The sequence below is a fragment of the Theobroma cacao genome, chromosome 9 (assembly GCF_000208745.1).
Source record: "Theobroma cacao cultivar B97-61/B2 chromosome 9, Criollo_cocoa_genome_V2, whole genome shotgun sequence".
NCBI lineage: Eukaryota > Viridiplantae > Streptophyta > Magnoliopsida > Malvales > Malvaceae > Theobroma > Theobroma cacao.
This window is the reverse complement of record NC_030858.1, coordinates 17,496,921-17,521,174: the sequence shown is the minus strand read 5'-3', so window position 1 is coordinate 17,521,174 and position 24,254 is coordinate 17,496,921. Positions and strand designations below refer to the sequence as shown.

Sequence of the window (24,254 nt, the reverse complement as noted above, 5' to 3'; positions counted from 1 at the left end):
TAAATGTACTTGTCAAAATGGTTTAAATGCAAACTTTTGAGAGCCAGTTTTAGTCCGATCTTTATACAAGTGTTCACAACATGCCTTTTAAAGTGAAAAGCAATTTGAAAGATTATCAAACCTTGTTTTCAAATGATTTAAATCAAAAGTCTCGAAACACTTGATTTGGTTTTGAAAACGGTTTTGACAAACCGAGAACGTCGAGAGTAGGTCGAATGTCACATTGGGATAGTGTGACCCTTATGCACAAGTAAGCTCTAGCTAGATAACCTTTGGGTCACCGACGGGCTGTTAAACGTGGTTGGGGCCACGGTTTGTGATATATAGGTGGCAAGGCCATGAGTTGATATATGTGGCTAGGCCACAAGTTGATATACGTGGTTGCGATCACCTGATTTCTCTGATGTCAACCAACATCGTTGAAACTGCCATGGCTATGGGAATTCGGTGGAGCGAGGCTCTCGGATTGTTATTACGTGGAAGTGGGTCTATGAGTGATTACTATGTTTACCTACTCGAGAGCCTTAAGAGTTTTAGACTCGTACTCTTTTGCATGGTGGAGAGTTAATGTTTTCCATAGCTCCCTTACTTACTTACAAGCTTTCAGCGCTTTATAAGTTGATTTTGAGTTGATATATGTGAATGTACATGGTTATTTTTACATGCCATACATTTTGGGAGCATGCATGATTTATATGACTATTGTGCTGTTAAGGAAAAAGGATGATTTTAAGCATTGAAAATTATTCTATTACGCTTTATTTTCAGCATTGATTACCAAGGAAAGTATTGCATTATGATTTATAGCATCATTTCTACAAGGCACAAATACCCTTTTTGTGATTTGGTTTCAAAAGATTATCCTTTAATATTCTAGTTTTATTATTCAAATTATTTGCTTTACGCTTGTTTTCCATCTAAGCTCTGCTCACAGAGCCGATAATCACTAAGTTTGTGAGACTTACCCCCTTGTCTCCCTTTTACAAATAGTGATTGACCTAGCGTGCATTCATCGGCACATTTTGTTTACTGCGGATAGGTAAAAGCATCTCATAGCACCTTATTCTGAGTTGCTCCGCTACTAGAGGTCAAGTGGTCCATAGTATGATGTATTGGTAAATAGTGTCAATGTAAATGTGCAGTTAGTAAATTATAAACTATAATGTATTTTTACGATTATGGCAAATAAAAGGTCAAGATGGCTTATTATAATTTATGTTAAATTTTTATTACAAAGAGTCATATGGTTCAAAGTAATTTCATAAATAAGTGGCATGAATAGGTAGTAATAACTAAAGTTTCAATTAAGGGTTGTTCGGGACTTGGCGAGTTCTCTTGTAAGACTCGGATGCTGGTAGTGATCGAGGAGTGGTCGTTACACTTCCAAACCACTCCCAGCTTCCAAACCACTCCCATCTTCATCATCAATATTACTATTATCAATCATATTGATTGGTGCATAACTTGTGCTTGCAAGTTGCTATTCTTCCCAATTCCATTCACTATCTTCATCAAAAATGACATTTCTGGTGGCAGAAACCTTTCCAGAATCAACCAAATAAACTCTATAAGCTTTAGCTTGCAAACTATACCAATGTGAATCCTAATTTGTGCCTTAGATTCGAGTTTGTCTCTTAGTTGTTCAGGAATGTGTTGATAGCATAGGCACCCCAAAACTTTCTGATGATCCACTGATGGTTTAATGCCGTACCATGCTTCATGGGGAGTCATTCTTTAAGTAGCACGAATAGGCAGAATATTAAGAAGGTAGGTTGTTATATTTGCTAATTCTGCCCAGAATCTTTTAGGAAGATTCTTTTCATAGAGCAAACACCTTGACATTTCTAGTATAGTTCGATTCTTTTTCTCACTGACTCCATTCTGTTGAAGGCAATAAGGAGCAGTGAAATGATGAAGAATACCTTCTCTGTCTAAATATCAAGTGAACTCAAGCGATGAGTATTGATCGCCATGATCAGATCTCAACACCTTAATCTTCTTTTTTGTTTTGACTTCAAGTCGAGCTTTAAACTTCAAGAAGTAGCCAAACACTTATGATTTCTCTTTCATGAAGTAAATCCAACAAAACCTGGTGAAGTCACTAATGAAAATAAGGTAATACCAACTTCCATTTAAGGAAGCTTCACTCAAAGAACCCCCTACATCTGTATGTACCAATCTTAGCTTGTCACTAGCTTTACTCAAACTAGCTGAAGGATATGGTCTTCTTTATAATTTGCCAAATTGGCATGTCTTGCAAACTAGACCACCACTTGAAAACTTGGGAAGATCATTCACTAAATTTGAAGAACTGAGATGCTTTGAGGAGGCAAAATTACATTGGCCTAATCTTCTGTGCTAGAGAGTTGCTAGATTTGAATCATACTCAGTAGCTTACATGCATACATTATTCCAATTCACAACAAAACACTTCTGTTTCATTAGTACATTCATTAAGAAATCACCTGAAGAAGCATAGATGGTGCATGATTTATCTTTGAAAATTAAAATATAATTGTCATTTAACATTTGAGCCACACTAAGTAAATTTTGGGTTATTTCAGGTACCAACAGAACCTCATATACATACCTAATGCTTGTTGTTGTTTTGACTACTACTGATCCTTTCCTCACTACACAAAGGTACAACCCATTACCAATATTCACTGTTGAACTGTAGTTGGCATCCAATTGAGCAAACAGTGACTTATTGAGGGTCATGTGGTTTGAAGCACCATTGTCCATCAACCATTATTTTGCATCAGAGGTACTTGTACCACTACCTACCATAAATAGGCATTTTTCAACAACCTCAGTCTTTTCTACAATCTGACCATGCTTCTCTTTATTCTCAGTTTGCTTATTCTTACAAACTCTCTCAACATGACCTTATTGATTACAAGCCTTGCATATGACGTTGGGTCTAAACCAACAACTAGATTCTGCATGTCCTTTCTTCTTGCAATAAGAGCAAGGTACATTTCTATTCATCTTATATTGTTGTTTGCTTATTGGTGGAGTTTTCTTTTCTTTGTCTTTCTACTTAGACTTTACCTTTTTTGCAGATGACTCACAGTGGCTTTCACACTTCATCTTAGCAATCAGTGCATGCTCAACATTCTCATCATTTCTGATAGCTCTCCTATTCTCAACTGCTTGTAAAGCATTAACAAGTTCTGTTAATGTTATCTTAGAAAGATCCTTAGCTTCTTCTAATGAAGATATCTTGAATTCAAACCGTTTAGGCAAGCTTATAAGCACCTTCTCCACCACAAGATCTTCTGGTAATTTGCCTCATAGAATTGTAACCTGGTTTACTATAGTACCCCGTATTTTGATATGGTAGCTAATAAAGTTTACAGATACCAATTAAGGTTAATTATCGAGTTAAAAGGGGTAATTCAGAAGTAAACCTGTGAAATCTCGATCTCTATAGACACATAACTAGAAGTAAATGCGGTAATGCAAACTAGGGGTAATTTCGTAATTTCTCTTGGTGAGCTTCTACGAGTGGGTTTTTTTGATGCTATTAAGGTCTAAATAGGCCTAAGGAATGAATAAATGATGTTTATATGATGGTAAATAAATGAATAAGATAAAAATAATGATAATTTTCACGATAGGGACAAAATTGTCATTTTACATCTCAGGTCTAAATTTTTATGTTTTTGTGAACTCTAGTATTTCTAGACTATTATGAATCTTGCCCTAGTGTCAAAAGAGTAAAAGGTTGCGCAAAGGATTAGAGGAAGACGAAGTCACCATGTTAGGGGCATTTTGGTAATTTTTGTGAGAAATGGATAAACTTTAGATATAAATATCTAAAGCTCCAACAATTTCCAATAGCTTCCAGCCATTTCTTCTATGAGACCTTGACCTTTATAGACTCATAGATAGAAGTACACGCGATATCCCTGATCAGGGGTAATTTCGTCATTTCCTCAGTAAGCCCATAAAAGTAATATTTTAAACAATATTATGGCGTAAGTTGGCCTAAGGCATAAATGAATGATGAAAATATGGGTAAAATGACCAGGAAACAAAAATTTTGATGATTTTCACGGTAAGGGCAAAATGGTCATTTTTCACCTCGGGTTAGAATTTTTAAGTTTTCATGAACCCGAGCATTTCTACACCATTATGGACCTTGTCCCAGTGTCAAAAGAGTAAAAAGATTGCATAAAGGATTAGAGGAAAACAAGCTAATTTGTGGAGGGGCATTTTCGTAAGTTAAGTGAAGTGGATACATGGGCTATAAATATCTTGTTCTTCTAGTAGCTTCTTCATTCTCCAGCAGCTTTTCTCCTTCTTCTTCCTCTCATCTCATGTCGCTTTCATTCCCCATGAAAGCTTGATAAGAAAGCTCCATAACCTTCCTCAAGTAGCTCCAAATTTCATGCTTTTGGTGCACCCTTTCCATAAACCCTTGTGCTCTTACACTCTTTCTCCTTAAAACCCTTGAAAAAACTCTTATTTCCATACTCTCTCTCACTAGTTAGGTGTTTTAGAGAGAGAAAGAGGAAGCTTTAAAAATAGCTTGAAAGTTTTGGAAAGAATTTCAAATACAAGTTACCAAGGTGAGTAGTACACTAGAATTGATTTTTGGTGTTGAAAATGATTAGTGTTTAGATTTGGGGGTGAATTGGTAGTTGGGGTTGTTCATTCATTTTAGAGTGATAAGGGTAGTGAGAATAGATAGCCATTTAAATGGCCATTGAAAGCTAGCTAAGAGAAAGCTTTTAGAATTTATAAGTATGTGGCTTGAATATAATGGTGATGCTAATGTGATAATAGGTTCCAACGAAGCCCCATCGCCCAATTTGGACAATTAGAGAAATAGAGTCAACAAAAGGTTCAACAAGATACCGGTGAGTAGACTTGCATTTCAAAATTGTTTTAGGAATGTAAACTTATTTGCTCAATATACTTGAATGATTTTATCCAACTTTCCTTAAAAATGAGTGCTTTGGGAACAAGCCTTTGATAAATTGATTTTATGTTGTGACATGCGGTTGTTATGGATTCATGCACTACTACATTATGTTGGTATATATATAGATATATATATATATATGTTTTGCATGGTGGTTGATATTGTATGATGATTATAACCATGTGTGTGCACGATGTGGGGGAATGCACATGCCGGTAATGGTGGTGGTGAGGGAGATGGACGATGATAGTGCCCGTGTGCACGATGTGGGAGGATGTACACGATGGCACTGATTGTGCACGATGTGGGGGGATGCACATGATGACTCCGGCTATGTGCACGATGTGGGGGGATGCACATGATGACTCCGGCTATGTGCACGATGCAGGGGGATGCACATGATAACTCCGGCTATGTGCACGATGTGGGGGGATGCACATGAGCTGGATGTGATGATAGTGGTATTGGTATTTATCCATGTATGTATATGTATATATGTTTAGAGAATGAAAACTCATGCATATGGTTTATGGTTGAAATGTATATGAATTTGGCATGTTGAACTTTGGAAACTTTTATGTGTTTTATGTTGATTTTGTCATTTCAGTAGGATGGCTTTTTCTTGAAAGGAAGGAAACTTTTTCTCACTGCTCTGTTTCTCGCTGCAACGAGATTCATTCTCGCTGTAGCGAGAAACTTTCGGGTCAGAGGGCTAAGGCTGGCCGAAAATCTCACTACAGTGAGAAACTTTCTGTTTTGTAACCAAAAATTTTGCTTCAGCGAGATTGAATCTCGCTGCAGCGAAAAATTTTCTGTTTTGTTCCTCATTTGGTTTGGTTGCTACCTTATTTTTCATTGCTTTGGTATCATAGTTGAGCATGGACTTCCAACATTAAGGAATAAATGAATTAAGTTTAAAAATGAGGAGGTTTGGTGAGAAACCCTCAGCCAATTAAGAAACCCTCGGCTAGTTGATAATTTAAGTGAAGTGTCGCTGCAGCAAAAATTCATTCTCGCTGCAGCCTTTCCATTGCAGCGAGGACCCCGTTGTTTATTCAACTTGATTCGCATGAATGCTATTCAAGTTTTCACTCTCCAAATCCTTTGTTGAGCATGGACTTTTTTCATAAAGTGATTTACTCATGTGGGGTTTACATGAGGGGTCTAATTAGAATTAAAATAAATTGCAATGTTTTGAAAAATGAATGCATCATGATTTTGTTAAATATTCCTTATGGTATGCTTGTTCCCTTCTTGTTCACTCACTAGGTTTATACTCACCGTTTTCAATTTTATGTTTTTAGATCAGGAGGCAATCGATAATTAGGTCGAGGTGACCTCATAGATTCGACTATTGGTAGGTGTCTCGGCATTCAGTAGCTGTACATTTACCCCGAGTCTTTTCGCTGGAAATCGAGTCTTCTTTTTGAGATGTATAGACAACCCTGATGTAAATTATTAAGATACATATTATAGACAATGTATATATATATACTTGATCGATATGCCACTATGAGTTGGTAATGTTTAGTATTACTTTGATTCAAAGTTATGAAATATGACTTCAGTAATTCAGATGGAGTAATGAACAGATCATGTAAATAGGCTTGCTTGGGCTTAGTGGGCTATGTCCATTAGGCCCATGCACCGGTCATGGCCTGAAATTTGGGTCGTGACATTTCTTCCTTTCCCCTCTCACGTTTCTTCATCTCCATGGGAGCCTCCTTTAAAGCTTCCATAACTTTCTCTCTCTAGCTTCAATTTCATGCTTTTGAGCACTTTTTCATAAAACCTTTTGTGCTCTTTCACTCTCTCACCTTAAAACCCTCAAATGTCTTTGTTCAGCACTTTCTCTCATTAGTTTAAAGTTTTAGAGAGAGAAAAAAAGACTTGCCATAGTAGCTTGGAAGCTTTTGAAAAGGAATTCAACTACAAAAAACCACCAAGGTGAGTAATGAATTAGGTTAAATTTTCAAGTTGTTGATAATGGTTGATGATTATAGTGGTGAGTTAATCTATTGTTGAAATTGTTATTCATTTTTAAGGTGACTAGAGTAGTGAAATAGATAGCCACCTAATGGTGATTGAAAGCTAGTTAGAAATAACTAACTGAATTTGAGTTAAGAAATAGCTTTTAGAATTCTATTAATGTCAATTTGGGTTGGTTGTAATGTTGTGTGTGTATAGGTTCCACCAAGGCCTCACTTGCCCATTTGAACCATTAGTGGAGGTTAGAGTCGATTAGAGGTTCAACAATATCGATATGTGAACATTCATTTCAAAATGGTTTTGGGAATGTGAATGTATTTACACAAGACCTTTGAATGATTTTATCCAAAATTTTTTCTTAAAACGGGTGCCTTGGGAACAAGCCCTTGATAAATTGTTTCTATGTTGTGACATGTGGCTGTTATGGATTCTTGTACTACTACATTATGTTGATATATATATATGTTATGCATAGATGGTGGATATTGTGTGATAATGATAACTGTGTGTGTGCACGATGTGGGGGGATGCACATGCCGGTGATGACGGTGGTGAGGGAGTTGGATGATGAGAGTGCTCGTGTGCACAATATGGGGGGATGCACACGATGGCACTGACTGTGCACAAAATGGGGGGATGTACACGATGAGTTCGGCTATGTGCACGATGTGGGGGGATGCACATGAGTCAAATGAGACGATGGTGGTATTGGTGTTTATCTATGCATATATGTGTATATATGTTTATGGAATAAAAGCTCATGAATATGGTATATGATTGTAATGCATGTGAAAATTTGGCATGTTGAAATTGGCATGATGAATCTTGAGAATTTCTCATTTTCTTGCAAATTGATTTTGTTGCAGCACCAAAAAGATTTTTAGTGCAAAGGAGGTCCCTTTTACATTTAGGTGCCCTACTTCTCGCTGCAGCGAGAAACATTCTGTTTTGGCAGTAGCAACTCGCTGCAGCGAGAAACTCTTAGGTTCTGGTGTAGTGTTTTCACTTTGATGAAGATTTTGACCACCTTCCCTTCTAAACTGGGAAAAGTGGTAAACATAAAAGTTGTATCCCTGCCTCTTATCTTTCTAATGGTCCAAAAATGAGGTCAATTGGACTCTATAATAAGAGATATGATTGAAAAACTGAAACACATGCAAACTAACATTGTTTCTCGCTGCAGCGAGAAACTTTCTGTTTTGGCCCCCTGAATCTCGCTACAGCAAAAAACTTGCTGCCATGCTTGCTGCCTTGCTTGATTTTGACATATTTTTCACCCATTTAACTTCATGGATTGATCTTCGATTTTTGCAACCCTATGAGGTTATTAATCAAAGTTTAAAATGAGGGGTTTTTAGTACGAAACTAAATCAATTGCATTGTTTTTGAAACAAGTGCATCATGATTTCCAAATTCTTCCTATTGATTGCTTGTTCCCTTATTATGTTCACTCACTGAGTTTATGCTCACATTTTTAAACTTCATTTTTCATATTCAGAGGCAGTTGGGACCTAGATTGAGTTGTCCACGTATGCTCGTCTTCTTGGTTGGTACTATGGCACCTCAATTGTGGTACCTTCATTTAAAGTCACTCCCCTGACGGTCAAGAGTCTTATGCTTGTGTATATGTATAAGTAATGAAGACCACTAAGATTCATGTTAAAAAATCAAATATGTATATTTGATTACTGATGCCACAATAAGATGGCAAATGAGTGATACTATGTTAGCATAATACAAATGTGAATATTAGATTGCTATAAAACGTTACTGAAATATTTATAATTGAGGGTTGCAATATGTGGTTTTAGAAATGATGGTTGGGAATGATGATCGGGTTTGCATAAAAAGGCTTGCTTGGGCTTAGTGGGCTATGCCTATTGGGCCAATGCGTTGGTCATGACTCGGTATTTAGGCTGTGACATTAACAATCCTCTCCACCTTGTTTATATAATCCTTCACACTATTACTATCTTTCATTTTGAGAGCCTCAAACTCTCGTATCATATTCATCACTTGTTGATGTCTAGTACGGTCAGAACCTTGGAATGCAATTTTAAGCTTTTCCCAACCTTCTTTTGCCATCTTGCATGCCATGATCCTTGAGAATATAGGTTCAATGACCGCTCCATGAATGAATGACAATGCCCTATACCTCTTTGCAATCGCCTTATTGTACTACTTAGTTTGAGCAGCACTTGCATTATCCCTCATGGGAGGGACTTCAGTTTCAGACTCAATAACATCCCACAGATCGTAGCCTCTTAGATAGGCTTCCATTTTCACAAACCATGAGGGATAATTATCACCATTAAACAGAGGAGGAGCTGGATGGCTTACTGTGGTGGTGGCAATTTAATTTTTCAACTAACTTGCTAAGGCTTGTTTTTTTTTAAGAATATCAAACTTAGAAGAGCAAAATTATCACGACCCAAATCCCAGGCCATGACTGATGCAAGGGCCCAATGGGCTCAACCCACTAAGCCCAAGCAAGCCTACTTAATTGATCTTATACATTAATCCCTATTCCTTTAGAATCCAAAGATCAAATGTTCAAATACCGTTTCTTTGAAAATGATTCATAAAACCCAATCATACATTCATAATGGCATCATCCACCAATATATATTCATAAATAGATTAACAAATGATCTTAATGTTTCACATTCAATATTCATATACACATAATTAGACCTTGACTGTCAGCGGAGTGACTTTGGACACGATTGATAACACTTAGTGTCAAATTAAACCTACTGAGCAATGTATAGGGAGGAGCACCTCGTTCTAGGATCCGATCACCTTTAACTCAGGAAACCTAAAACATGAATTTTAAAAACGTGAGTACAAACTCAGTGAGTGAACATAGGAAGGGAACAAGCAATATAATAAGAAAAAGTTTGAAATCATAATGCACTTATTTGAAAACGATGCACTTTAGCTTAAGTCCTTATTAAAACCCTCAATCGAACCCTTGGTTGCTAATCCATGTGATGATAGAGAATTCATATTCAACATGAAATTGGAGAAGTGGAAAATATGGCAAAAACCAACCAAATCATAAGCGGAACATAAAGTTTCATTTTCGTTGCAATGAAATTCTGGCCAGACAAAATCCAAGGGGCTTTCACTGCCACCGAGAAAATCCACTCATGCCACATTGCACAATAAACTGAACACATTGACAATATTCAAGTTTTCAATAGTCAATGCAAGCACATATTAAGTTCAAACATCTCTATATAGTAAATATATATATATAAAAATACATACACCACTATCTCGCCCAGCTAATGTGCATCCCCCCACATCGTGCACATAGCCGGACACCTCATCTCACCCAACTCATGTGCATCCCCCCACATCGTGCACATAGTCGGACACCTCGTCTCACCCAGCTCATGTGCATCCCCCCACATCGTGCACATAGCCGGAGCCATCGTGTGCATCCCCCTACATCATGCACAAGCAATATCATCATCCATCTCCCTCACCACCATCATCACCGGCAGGTGCACACTCACCCCGTACATGCACGGTTGTATTTTTGTCGCACAATGTACCATTTATGACATAATATATATATATATATATACATTAATATTATATAGACACACATGGATTCATCACACCATCCATTTTATAGCATGAAAACATTTCATAAAGGCTTGGAAATGGGCTTAAAAGTATACTAAAAGGCCAAAAAATCAATTATCAATCTTTACAATTTTCCATTCCCGGCACAGTACGTCTAGCCATTTTCCGACGCGATTTTCTCTATCTTCAAAACAGAAATGGGCAAAGTGATATTCATAAAAGTTGTAGCTCTGTCTCTTAGCTTTCGACTGGTTTAAGAATTACATCATTTGAAGTTCTGTATCTCGAGATATGATTAAACTACTGAAGCATATGCAAGCAGATTCTAGGTCTGTCTACACCTTGCTTTCCAAAATTAAGCCCAATCACTTTTATTCGTACAAAAGAAATATAAAAACTAATAAATAATAACTAAATTAACATGAATAACATAAAATTAAAATAACTAACTTAAAAGTAACCTAATTATAAAAACAACTAGAAATAAGTAAATTATAATTAAAAATTGAGGACTTAGCTGATATTTAATAATAAAATTAGAATAAAATAATTCTATAAAATAGAATTATCAATACACAAAGCTGATTTCAACATTCCATTCTCATACGAGAGTCAACCACTAATTGGCACCATCCCCAAACATCACGTGTTTTATAGTCGATTTTCTTAGCCAGAATTTATATTCTATTGTCATGCCTCGAAGTCATAGCTCATTACCAAAGTCTTTGCCCCGTATAGGATTACTTAAAATCTTAAATCATCAACCCTTTATAAGTGGATCTCTACAATTCCCGTAGTGTATTTCTATTCCCTCACCAAGGGTCGTATTATTTAATCAAAGCATATCACCCTCGTTCTCTAAACGTTCGAAACACAATTCAACCTTTGCCTACCCTTATCAGGCACTTTACCTTGATAATTCTAAAAATAAATTTGAACCTTGTGGGGGGAAAGAAGGCGCGTTTCACAATTTATGCCTTGTGTCTACAGTATATCGAGACCGTAACTTCATAAGGTCTGCATAGTGGTAAGATAATCATTGCCTTAGACCAATATTTCTAGGAATCCTTATATTTGCAACTGATCTTTATACTTATGTGACATATCAGTCACGAGCCCCATCTTGACTATTATAGCCATTTGTTCTTTGAAATTTAAGGTTTTCTTTGTGTGAGAAATCTCTCGAATTTATCTCATCAGGGTGTCCACAAGGTGGATGCAAGTCCATAACTTATAGCTCAATGCCTAAAGTAGTGAACATTATCTCACCGTTGGAGTTCTACGCTATGCCATATTATACAAAAATATAATCTCATAACTATGATAATGAAATTCTAAGGTTCCACCTTTATCTACCAATCATAGCTCCATTTTATGAGCATATACTTATACATTGCTTGATCGTTCACAAGTCACTTATGGCCATCAAAATTTGACCTCTCATGGTAAGTCGAACTAATGTATTGTTCTTATACTTTTTGATACACTTCCCAAAACGTTCAAACACATCCTTTAATAAGATTTCTTTGAGGATTTAAACAATCAAAGGCTTAATCTCAAAGCCACTCATAACTTTAACAATTCAATGTATGCCCGATAACATTTTAGCTCATTGACCCCAATGGGCATTATTTTAAGATCTTCCAAGGTGTCCTCCTCTTATTTCGAATCGAACTAAACTTAGTATTTTTGCATTAATTATCCTTAAGCTCTTATGTTTGTTATAACAATATCCTTATTTCACCCATCATTCATTTTAATGGCTTTGTTGATGTATATAGGGCCTTTAACCTGTCTCAATGCATTCCACATATATGCTAGGGCATTTTCAATCTCATGCCAAACTTATAATCATGTAACCACCAGTGAGACCAAATTCCTCCATAAAATATCTCCTTCCACATTGTGCATGTAAATCACAAAACATACCACATTCAAGTATATGCCTATATATTGATAACCTTCATATATTTCATGATCATGGAAACCATAATTTGCAAAACAAATTTTCTGTCACAAATACGCAATCGAAACATTAATTTCAATATATCTATTTCACATTTTTGTTGTATGCCAAAATCGTCGTTTAGGCATATTGCACTACAAGCAATCATATTCCTTGACCATAACATTAAGTAAAATTTGATTAAGTAATTGTCTCCCAATAACTCTTGGTTACGTATTTATCAAATTGTACACCACTTATCATCGAGATCTTGACTTTACTTTTTAGCTCTTAACCCATTACATTCATAAAGTGAATAATTTACTTAACTATTGTATCTTGCCTTTGTGGTCATAAGATCAAAGTTTCTTAAACTTAGGATACAAAAACTTCCTCCTAGAACTTATCCAAAAATTGATATTTCCCAAATCCTTTACCTCTGGGAAGATCACATTCAAAACTGATCATTTTTATCATAGATTGCGTACTGAACCCAATAAACTTTTAAATTGATCGCTAAAGCAATTCGTATATCAAACTCAAATATAGAACTCCATATGGCATTTGGACTAGATTCGACATCTCTCAGTCATTTAACTTTAAGCCATCAAATCCACAACTAGTCCTTTAATCCTTTGACCTCACGTTAAGCATAACAAAGTTCAAGCTCTTCCTTAGGGCAAATTCGTTTACTATCCTTTCAGTTGATGACCACGCATCAATAATAATAATCATTGATTTTCACCCTTGGCTAATTCATGTACTTATAAGTATAACGCATAATAATTCAAATCAAAACTTGGGATCTCGCAATCACTTAATTGAAATCAAAACCAGCTCCATCTAAGTTGTTATACACATATTCGACACTTATACGCTTATAAAATATTTCAAAAGCCCACACCATTTTTTTTATAGAGGAGCATGTCAAGCTTAATTAACATAGTGCACTCACCCCCGTGCACATAACTATTGGTTTACACCTCCCTCAATGCTTAGATTTGTAAACTTCAAGTAAATTACAACCATCACTATTCGTTTCAGTCAAGTATGCCCCTGATTACCATTATCACACGTACTCCTCTATATTGACCTCAAATGAAATCCATAGTCATCTAATTGTCTTCCCATTAACAATCATGGGTTCAAATTATAATTCCAACAAATGACTAACTTATTACAGACCTATTAGTCCAACTCTACCTTCCTCCATCCTTAATCGGAGGGATATATCATTACATTATCCTCTCATTAGGAGCATTTGCTTAAAATCTTTCCAACATCAGCCCGTGTCTTAGGTGGTATCTCAAACCCGGACAACGACACTACTTATAACCTTTATGTAGCGTTAGTAAAAGGGTAGGTTACTAGGAATAGAAGTTCATATAGCCTCATGTCTATGAATTATGCTGCAGTCACAAACCATAAACAAGACTCTTTATTAACTCTGACAACTTCGCTGACTAACACGAGAATCCCTAGGATTCAACTAAACCTAGAGCTCTGATACCGAGTCTGTCACGACCCAAATCCTAGGTCATGACCGGCGCAAGGGCCCAATGGGCTCAGCCCACTAAGCCCAAGCAAGCCTACTTAATTGATCTTATACATTAATCCCTATTCCTTTATAATCCAAAGCTCAAAATGTTCAAATTTCGTTTCTTTGAAAACGATTCATAAAACCCAATCATACATTCATAATGGCATCATCCACCAATATATATTCATAAATAGATTAACAAATGATTCTTAATGTTTCACATTAAATATTCATATACACATAATTAGACCTTGACTGTCAGCGGAGTGACTCTGGGCACGATTGATAACACTTAGTGTCAAGTTAAACCTACAAAGCAACGTATAGGGAGGAGCACCTCGTTTTAGGATTCAATCACCTTTAACTCAGGAAACGTAAAACATGAATTTTAAAAACATGAGTACAAACTCAGTGAGTGAACATAGGAAGGGAACAAGCAATATAATAAGGAAAAGTTTGAAATCATAATGCACTTATTTGAAAACGATGCACTTTAGCTTAAGTCCTTATTAAAACTCTCAATTGAACCCTTGGTTGCTAAATCATGTGACGATAGAGAATTCATATTCAACATCAAATTGGAGAAGTGGAAAATATGGCAAAAACCAGCCAAATGATAAGCGGCACAGAAAGTTTCATTCTCGCTGCAACGAAATTCTAGCCAGACAAAATCCAAGGGGCTTTCACTACCACCGAGAAAATCCACTCATGCCACATTGCACAATAAACTGAACACATTGACAATACTCAAGTTTTCAATAGTCAATGCAAGCACATATAAGTCCAAACATCTCTATATAGTATATATATATACATATATATATACTATATGTATATATATACATATATATATACTATATGTATATATATATAAATACATACACCACCATCTCGCCCGGCTCATGTGCATCCCCCCACATCGTGCACATAACCGGACACCTCGTCTCACCCAGCTCATGTGCATCCCCCCACATCGTGCACATAGCCGGAGTCATCGTGTGTATCCCCCCACATCGTGCACAAGCAATATCATCATCCAACTCCCTCACCACCGTCATCACCAACAGGTGCACATTCACCCCGCACATGCACGGTTGTATTTTTGTCACACAATGTACCATTTATGACATAATATATATACATTAATATTATACAGAAACACATGGATTCATCACACCATCCATTTTATAGCATGAAAACATTTCATAAAGGCTTGTTCTTGTGCGAGTTTTGAAGAAAATCAATAAAACATTTTAAGGGATTCAATCAAACATAAATGTGTATATCCCAAAACATTTTAATGCAAGTTCACTCACTTGTCTTTGTTGATTCTTAAAGCAACTCCAACTTCGACTAATGCCCCGAATGGTGATGTGGGGTTTCGGTGGAGCCTATCACACATTAGCTTCACAATCAACTTAATCACATAACCATAATTCTAAAAGCTATCTCCTAAATCATATTCCACTAGTTATTCCTAGCTAGCTTTCAACTACCATCAAGTGGCTATTTTTTTGCACTATTATAATCACACCAAAATGAATAAACTACCTCAACTACAAAACACTCATAAATCTAACTATTAATCATTCTCAACAACTAAAATATTAACTCAATTTCGATGCTCACCTTGCTAGATTTGCAATTAAATATCTCCTCAAGAATTCCCAACTATTATAGAAGGTCTTTCTTTCTCTTTCTAAAACCCTAGTTAGTGAGAGAAAGTATTGATCTAAGACATTTCAAGGGTTTTAAGGTGAAAGAGTGAAAGAGCATAAGAGGTTCTATAAAAAAAATGCACAAAAGCATGAAAATGAAGGCTAACTTGAGAGAGTTATGGAAGCTTAAAGGGTACTCCCATGGAAGGTGAAGAAATGTGGGATGGGAGGAAGAAGAAGAAGATGAAGTGCTGAAAATATGAGGAAGGTGCTGGAGAATGAAGATATTTATAGTTAAATCTTATCCAATTGTTCATGAAATTACAAAAATGCCCTTAGCAATGCCACTTGTCTTCCTCTTGTTCTTGTGAAATCTTTTACTCTTTTGACATTAGGGAAAGGTCCAAAATTCTTTGAAAGAGGTTCCTTAAGTAGCCCCCAAAAGTCCTAGCTTCAAAAACCCCAAAATCTTGTTATTTGTAGAATTTACGGTGAGGGCCGTGACTCTCAATTTCTAGTGCCGCGACGCTCAAACATTCTGCCAATTTCGGTTCTTCTAGCATAGTTCTTTCACTTCAACAAAGATTTTGACTACCTTCTTGCCAGAACTGGGAAAAGTGATAAACATCAAAGTTGTAGCCCTGCCTCCTAGCTTTCTAATGGTACAAAAATCATGTTATTGGAACTTCTGTAGTGGGAGATATACTTGAAAACCCGAAATATATGCAAATAAGGCTACTGTTCATTATGCACCTTTCTTCGCCAATTAAAATTATTTTTGATCCTACTCCTATAACGACATAAGATAATTATAAGTAACATAAAACTAGCATCATTAGCTCAAATTAAACCTTTAAACATAAGTTTCACCTCGAGTTATGCGTCTATGAAGATTGAGGTTTCACACATAAGCTTTATTAGCCACTATATCAAAGTACGGGGTACTACAAAACTTATATGGAGTTAACCATAGTCCCTCAAGATCGAAAAGAGAGCTCTGATACCATGTTAAAAATAAGGAAGAATAATGCTTTGTTAAAGGATAGTAAAACAAAGGTGAATAGAGGAATTGCTTTGTTATTAATGAAAAAGGTGTTGCATTCACATTGATAAGAACAACCAAAATTTATCAAGTGATACAATATTAATTGAACACTAACATTGTTCTTGATCCATTAACAAGTGTAAAACATTTAACAAAACAACTTCATGCAGCTTAACACGTAAAGACATAGAGTTTAAACAAAAAAACTCCTATTCTTGCATAGAATCCTAATGGATTACATATGCTTTCATGTCCACGTGGATGCAAGCATTACAAGTTAACAAAATTGTAGTGCAACCAACCATGGCATCAACTTTCTTCAAGTTGCTTAGTTTGTTTTTGTTAGCATCAATGGTATCTGCTAGTGATCTTGACATCATATTAGACTTCTTAGCGTTTGCAAACTCTATAGCCCTTGATGGAAATTTCTTTACCTTCATCGGACTTCACAGTATATACGATGTTGACTATCCACCAAACTTCAAGGTTACAAGAGCTAGCACAGTGGAGTTCCCTGCCCTTAATGGCCAGAGTGTCTCCTTTGCATCATTGGAGTACCTTACAGGCACCCTCAACCCACCCCACATCCACTCTCGTTCTGTTGAGCTTCTTATCGTTGTTGATGGAAGCCTTGAGGTTGGTTTTGTTGACACAATCGGCAAGCTTTACACCCAAGCCCTCCAGGTTATGGATATCTTTGTGTTTCCGAAAGGACTTGTTCATTACCAATACAATCCTAGCCCTGATCAACCTGCCATGGCTATTTCTACCTTTGGTAGTGCAAATGCTGGAACTGTTTCTATTCCATCCACTGTTTTTGTCACTAGCATTGATGATGATGTTCTAGCCAAAGGCTTTAAAACTGATGTTGCTACCATTCAGAAGATCAAGGCCGGTCTTGGAGCCAAGGCCAAGATTTGAAGCACCATCTTATTCTTCAAGTAATAAATAGCAAGCCTGCTACCATTCCAATAATTCATATCTTTATTTGATTCTGCCTCCATGATGTTTTGTAGGCAAAGATAATTGCAGAAAACCAAATGTAGTAATCATGTTGAGTTTCATTAATAGTTTTATACTGTTACACCATGTTTATATAGAAATAAAATTGGTTTGAATGATCTAATAAACCTTGTGGAAAGGAAATCCTTGGCTTGCCTAGGTTTTCCTTTTACCTTTTTGGTTTTTTTAAATTCTTGTTGTCCTGGTTTTATAATTTGAATCAATAAGTATTTGACATCATTCAAGGAAACCATAGAAATTTTAAGGTAACGCCAAATTTCAAGGATGTTCCATTTGGTTGCAAAGAAATCGAAGATAAGGATAACACTTTTGCCCATCACATGAACAGTGGGCAGCCAAGCACTATTAAAGTTGGTTCAGGTTACGTTGGCTAATCAGGAATTGATTTCTCAGTTAAGAAACATAGAGACAAAGGCTGCTGACCAATGTTGATTTTCAAAAGGGTCCAAGAAATTGGATTGTAAACTTAGTCCCCAAGAAAATTTGTCCTTCTTCACTAGGATTATTATCTTTATGATTGATCAGATAATTGTTTTTATATGAACTCTTTTCCTGTAACTTTTATCCTGCTATAGTTTATTGATCACCAAGGAAATCTTTCCTAATGTAGCTTGCTAGGAAGCAAATGGACTGATGTGAATTTTATTTCTTTGAACATTATATTTTCAGCAATATGCTTTCGCAAAACATAGAAGACATAAAACACTCCAGGTTCTTCTGTGGGCTCAAAACACAGACGAGGGAACTGAACGCAAGGGTAGGTTTTAAGTCTGAAAGTTTCTAGCTCTATAATATACACATGAAGTCATTGTTTGATTTTCTTTCCAATAATCTTCATCCATGGCCCTTTCTGCACCGTCTGAAAACTTAGAATTGAAGAAAAGAAAAACTGAGAATTCATAACAAATTAATCTTTAATGCGAAAGGAACACAATTATATTTTGATGCATCTTGATGGTTCAATTTATTAAGATAACTAAGTCACTTTAACAGTACAAAGAAACTGATAAATTCCCCTTTTGCCACGGAATAAGACCAACAAATTAAAAATCAGAAATTTTGGAACGTTAATAGTTCAGGATCTCCAACTCAGGCCTTAGGTGCAAGCCCTGCCTTGAGCTTTTGAATCGTGGCATCATCAGTTTTGAAAGACTTTGCCAAGATCTCATCGTCAATGCCTGTTGTGAACACGGTAGAAGGGACCGAGACAGTGCCAGCAGCTGCACTACCAAAGGCGGAAATCGCAATCGCCAAGTCTTTCTCATCACAGTTGAACTGATAGTGGACTAATCCCTTGGGAAACACAAACATGTCTCCAGCTTGAAGTCTTTGTGTAAAGAGCTTGTTAGTAGTGTCAACGAACCCGACTTCAAGGGTCCCGTACGTGAGAAACAAAAGCTCCGCGGCTCGGGGATGGGTGTGCGGAGGGTTGACTGAACCCGCAGGGTACTGCAACACAGCATAAGAAACACTTTGTCCATTAAGAGTAGGGAATTCAGCCATGGTTGCTTTTGTTACTGTGAAAGTTGTTGGTGGGTCAGAGGTAACGAGTGACCTCATGCCGGTATAGGTGAAAAACTTTCCATCCAACTGAGTAGCATTAGTTCCATCTGGAACCAAAAAATCAGAGGTGATATCTGGATCTCCACATATTGCTACTTGGAAAAAAGGGAAAGCAAGTGCCAGAGCTAGGAAAAACTGTTGCTTGAAGGTCAAGGCCATGACGGAAAAACCAGGGTAGTAACGAACGAAATGCTTAAACAGTGCTGCTATGGCTTTCAGCAAGGTTGTACATATACCTTTTTTTTTTCAACAAAATATACAACAGAGATCAGATGGTAGTGCATGTAAATATTCATCATTCATATACAGAAATGGTGGATAAATATCCTCACACCTAGGTTGTATATATACTTAATTTGCAAACGTTACACTAAACAATTCCTTTGGTATTGTCAAATAAATTTTCTTTTTGACAGCTAATCCTTAAAGTTCATGACCAAGACAACAGTTCTCAACATCAAAATTATAGGCTCGGCGTTTTCTTGTCTATGCTCCAAGGTTTCTTTACTCGGAATTTCGAATGTTCTTTTAACCGATCCAAAGATGATTTAGCTTGGGCATGTCTATGTATCCTCTCTTGATTTAATCGGAAGGAAATCGTTTCCAAGAAGACAAATTAAGTCATAAAAGTCAAGGCATACCGAGTGCCAATAATACCTTTTGTTTTCTACCAACGACCAGATCCTGGAACATTACAATTTAGGTCCAAATCTCATTTAAGTTAAGTTCAACTCAATTTTATATTTTATTTGTTTGTTTGGTTTATCTTTCTCATATAATTGTTATGATTTTGCATGGGGATTAAAAGAAATTCAGTAATTCTTTCATATTATTTGACATCTTTTTTACAAAAAAATAAAAATCAAGTCCATAATTGCTTTTGTACTAGGTTAATATTAATGATAAGGTATAATAATTCGAACTCAAAATCCTTCCAAATAGAACATAGCTGAATGGTTTTATATAAAAAAATTACTATGATAAATAACACTAAAATTAAATTATGATCTATCTTTGCTAATTTGACACGTGTCTTCTTTTAGTTGTCTAGGCCTCTTGTTTTTAATCTTTGCTTGGGCTTTTATTGGGCTGGATATTGGACCCATAACTTTTCAGATCCGGAAAAATCTAAAATCTAATATTAGGTTTATCATAATGATTCCCAAAATTAATAATTGGGTTAGTCCAAACGTGCATGTCTCTTTTTAATTTTTTATTTTGACAAAATTAATGTTCAAAGGTGAAAGGTAATGTTTTTACAAAATTGTTTAAATATTTTATTTATTATATATATTTTTAAAAATTTTGATTTTTTATTTATAATTTTAAAAACTTTTTATTTATTATATATATTTTTTAAATAATCCCTTCAAAATATTTTTTTATTTAATAATTAATATAAATAAAAAAAAATTGACCCCACAAGTCGGTACTTAATTTTATGCTAATTTTTAAGTTTTTGACCTTTTTCTCTTTCTTTCTTTTTCCTTTTTTATTCTTTTTTTTTATTTTAACTTTATTCTTTTCTCTGTAACTTAACATAGAAACACACTTTATTCTTCAAAAAAGATTGATGAGCTTGTGAGCTTAGATAAGAAAGGATGGGACCACTCACTACCACTGTACGAAATTAAGAAGTGGTAAAGTTTTTTTTATCTTTTTCTTTGTATTTATATTATTTAACTATTTATACATTTAACCATTCTGTGAAATCCTGTATATCATATTTAACTTCTTATTCTTTATGCATTATAATTTTATATTTAGTATTTAAGTTTAAATAGAAATAAAATAAAAATATTAGATATTGACTGCATTAAAATTTTTTAGATTTAATTAAAGTATAAGTAAGTTGAAAACAATTGACAAATTCTTTAAAAGAAAAAATATAAATTGTCCAAATGATTTTTCTACACTTGAACCACTAAGCCTTAATGCTTCAACTCATGAATAAGAACAATATGAATCAAAACATCCAAACTCAATCCTAAAGAAATTGTTGATTAAGTTTGGCATATTAATTTTAAAAATTTTTAGCTTTCATTCTTCTTCGTCTTTGCCCCCAACAAAAGTTGGATATCTCCATCCTTGTTAATGTTGTTATGATTATTTCTTTGATGAGAGTACAACATGTACAAATCACTTACAAGTAAAAGAAAAGTAAATATTATGAATATCAACCTCACTGCTAATTGCTACCAAAGAATGGCTTATTTATCAATGGTTGAAGAATCTCATCAATCGAACTTCTATAGCTCGAGTTATGCTCAAATTACTACAGCATGGTCAGAAATCTCTTGAAGCATCTTTGCAATATTCTTTGCCATTTGAACCCCACATGCTTGCACACTTTCAATAACAATTGACTAAATCAATAGAGGATAAAAGTAAGATTTTTATATTGAAAATAAGCTAAAAGAGCTAAATTAAAAATACTCACACATGCATTAAGCTAATTAATAAAAAGATGTAAAAACTACATACAAATGACTAACAAGCAAGAGGATTTCTTTCTTTTTTAGCTCAACAAAGTGCAAGATAACTCTATAAAATAGAGTTATTAGTACTTGTGGTGAAAAGACCATAAATGATAATGGCACAAGATTTGTGTCGGACCACAGAATTAATGTGTTATACGAATATTAATATTCAATGAAAACAATTCCACACTTTATGTTGAGAAGTTTCATAATTGAGTGATGGTGCTAGTTGTTTGTGAATATATTATACTATATGTATATTGTATAAATGTGGTCGATGACAAGCCAACATATGTTGATTGAAAGGCTTATTTAGGCCTAGTGGGCCATACCCACGTAGACCAATGCACTAGTTATGTCCCAAAAATGGTATGTGACAGTAGTAAATTCACTTGGAGCAATAATAAAGAAGTGACAACTTTTTGAAGGTTTGATATAATCTTGATTGTGTTGGGAGTAGATCTTTGTGCATGCATGTATTTGCGTAAACTATAGATTTTCTAAAATTTTTCTAATTATAGAAGTAAGCAATCCAAATACACAAGTAGAACAACACATCATGCATCAAGCAAATCGATTTAATCACAACTAAAGTTCAAGAATCATAATAGATTAGAAATCATAACTTTTCTTTTCAAGATTCTTGATTATTAACTCCTAGTGAATTGTAGTAAATTCACCACCACATCAAAGATTGATTTCTCAACCAAATTGACTTATCACTTATTCTTCAAGAATGCTTTCAACTTGAACCTTGAGTGGACAAAGTGTGTGTTAGTGCCATAAGCTCAATAAGTATAGTTCTAAGAGGGAGGTGAATTAGACTATTGTAAATATTTTGAAGAATTTCCTTCCAATTTCAAGAAAATAAAATTCCTTGAAGTAAAATTCGCCTTTTTATGAATAATAAAGATCATTGATTTCCTATCAAATAAGAGAAGTTAGAAACACAAATGACATTGAAGAAGTGAAAAAGAAAAATCAGCACAATAATTTTATAAAGGTTCGGCCTCCTTGCCTATGTCCTTTTTTTTAGATTCACTAAGGAGTTTAAAACCCATTATTAGAAAAAGACTTGATACAATTCCTTTTATGGATCAAGCACAACCTTTCCATACAATGCCTTTTATGGTTAAAGGACAACCACTCTACTTTTTATCTTGGGTTAGATATAACCACTTAAATACTATCTTTTCAATTGGTTCAGGTATAACTACTTAAATGAATACAATGAAAGAAATTTTAATGTAGCTAGAGTGCCTCTTGAAGGCCGAATAACAAGTTAAGTACAATATTTGGTGAGGGAAAGAATAAGCAATGAAGGCTCAATAAATGATACAATAGAAGACTTAAATGCCAAAAGAGATGTACATAGAGTAATAAATGATTTAAGCTGAAATTTTTTCTAGGAGTTGTGTTTTAAAGTCTTCCAACCTTCTTAAATGTGGTAGGACCTTGAATTTATAGTTGCTAAAGCTTTAGAGGTGGTTGAGAGTGCATTAAATGTGAAAATAGTCGTTCAACATATTCTTCCAAGCTCCAACGGTTATCATCTATCAATAGATTTCTCGATCTATCAATATATTGCCTTGCATAATTTTCAAATTTGCACCGATCTATCGATAAATGTAAGTATCTATCGATAGATTCAACTCAAGATTATTTTGAAGTATCCTTGAGCGGCTATCTATTGATAGATGTTGTGCATTTATCGATAGATGATAGATGCATGTCAGGGACCTTTTGAACTATCCTTAGGTAGCTGTATATTGATAGATATTGTGTTATATTCAAGTCAGAGTCCTTTTATATTATTCATGGTTGACTACCTATTGATAAATACGGTGAATATACACTTGAAAAGCAAACGTAATATATCCAATATTACATGACACATAAAAATGAGATGCACAAGTAGCCATCCAACGTAGTAGTCCAAAATTGAAACGAAGAGATGTCTCTTGTGAGAACACATCTTGGTGTTAGAAATCAAGAATAGAACTTAGCTTCCAAGTCTTGTTGGTGCTATAATACCTCACTATTTTACATCTCCAAGACATCTATACATGTGGTCAACCTAGAGTCCATTGTTTCCATATAAGAAAGAATTCTAATGAAGGCATGCTCAGCATTGAAGATGGTGGACAGAGGTGCATTAGGTTAGTCACTAGTTGGGCCACTAGGATATGTTGCTTCATTAGTTTTTGATGATAATAAAACATTCCCACTCATTTGTGTCTAATATCTTTACTTGAGTGTGTAGGACAAAAATTGTATGCCAAGAATAAATCAATAATTCGAAGGCACATATCAAAAATCATATGATTAAGGAGCTACAATTGATCAACAAAACAAAAGCCTCTTAAATAGATAATGAAGGGTGTTAGTTAGCTAAAATTCAAATTAGAAGTTGGCGGGCTCAAGAGGATTGAGAGAAAGAGAAGACTTAGTCGACCAAGAAATAAGTTAGTCAATTAAGAG

The 24,254-nt window shown here is 35.2% G+C and overlaps 2 protein-coding genes across 2 annotated transcripts; one reads left to right on the top strand and one right to left on the bottom strand.

The window, feature by feature from the left end:
- On the top strand, positions 17,011 to 17,628 carry LOC18589463 (germin-like protein 9-3). The gene has a single exon (XM_007014445.2). The coding sequence runs from the start codon at positions 17,011 to 17,013 to the stop codon at positions 17,626 to 17,628; it is 618 nt and encodes a 205-aa protein (XP_007014507.2).
- LOC18589462 (germin-like protein 9-3) lies at positions 18,820 to 19,455 on the bottom strand. Its single transcript, XM_007014444.2, has one exon. It carries the CDS (start codon positions 19,450 to 19,452, stop codon positions 18,820 to 18,822), a length of 633 nt encoding a protein of 210 aa, XP_007014506.1. The 5' UTR covers positions 19,453 to 19,455.

Bases quoted from the DNA above. Each gene is read 5' to 3' on its own strand.
- LOC18589463 (XM_007014445.2), top strand. From the start codon at position 17,011: ATGGCATCAACTTTCTTCAAGTTGCTTAGTTTGTTTTTGTTAGCATCA.
- LOC18589462 (XM_007014444.2), bottom strand. From the start codon at position 19,452: ATGGCCTTGACCTTCAAGCAACAGTTTTTCCTAGCTCTGGCACTTGCT.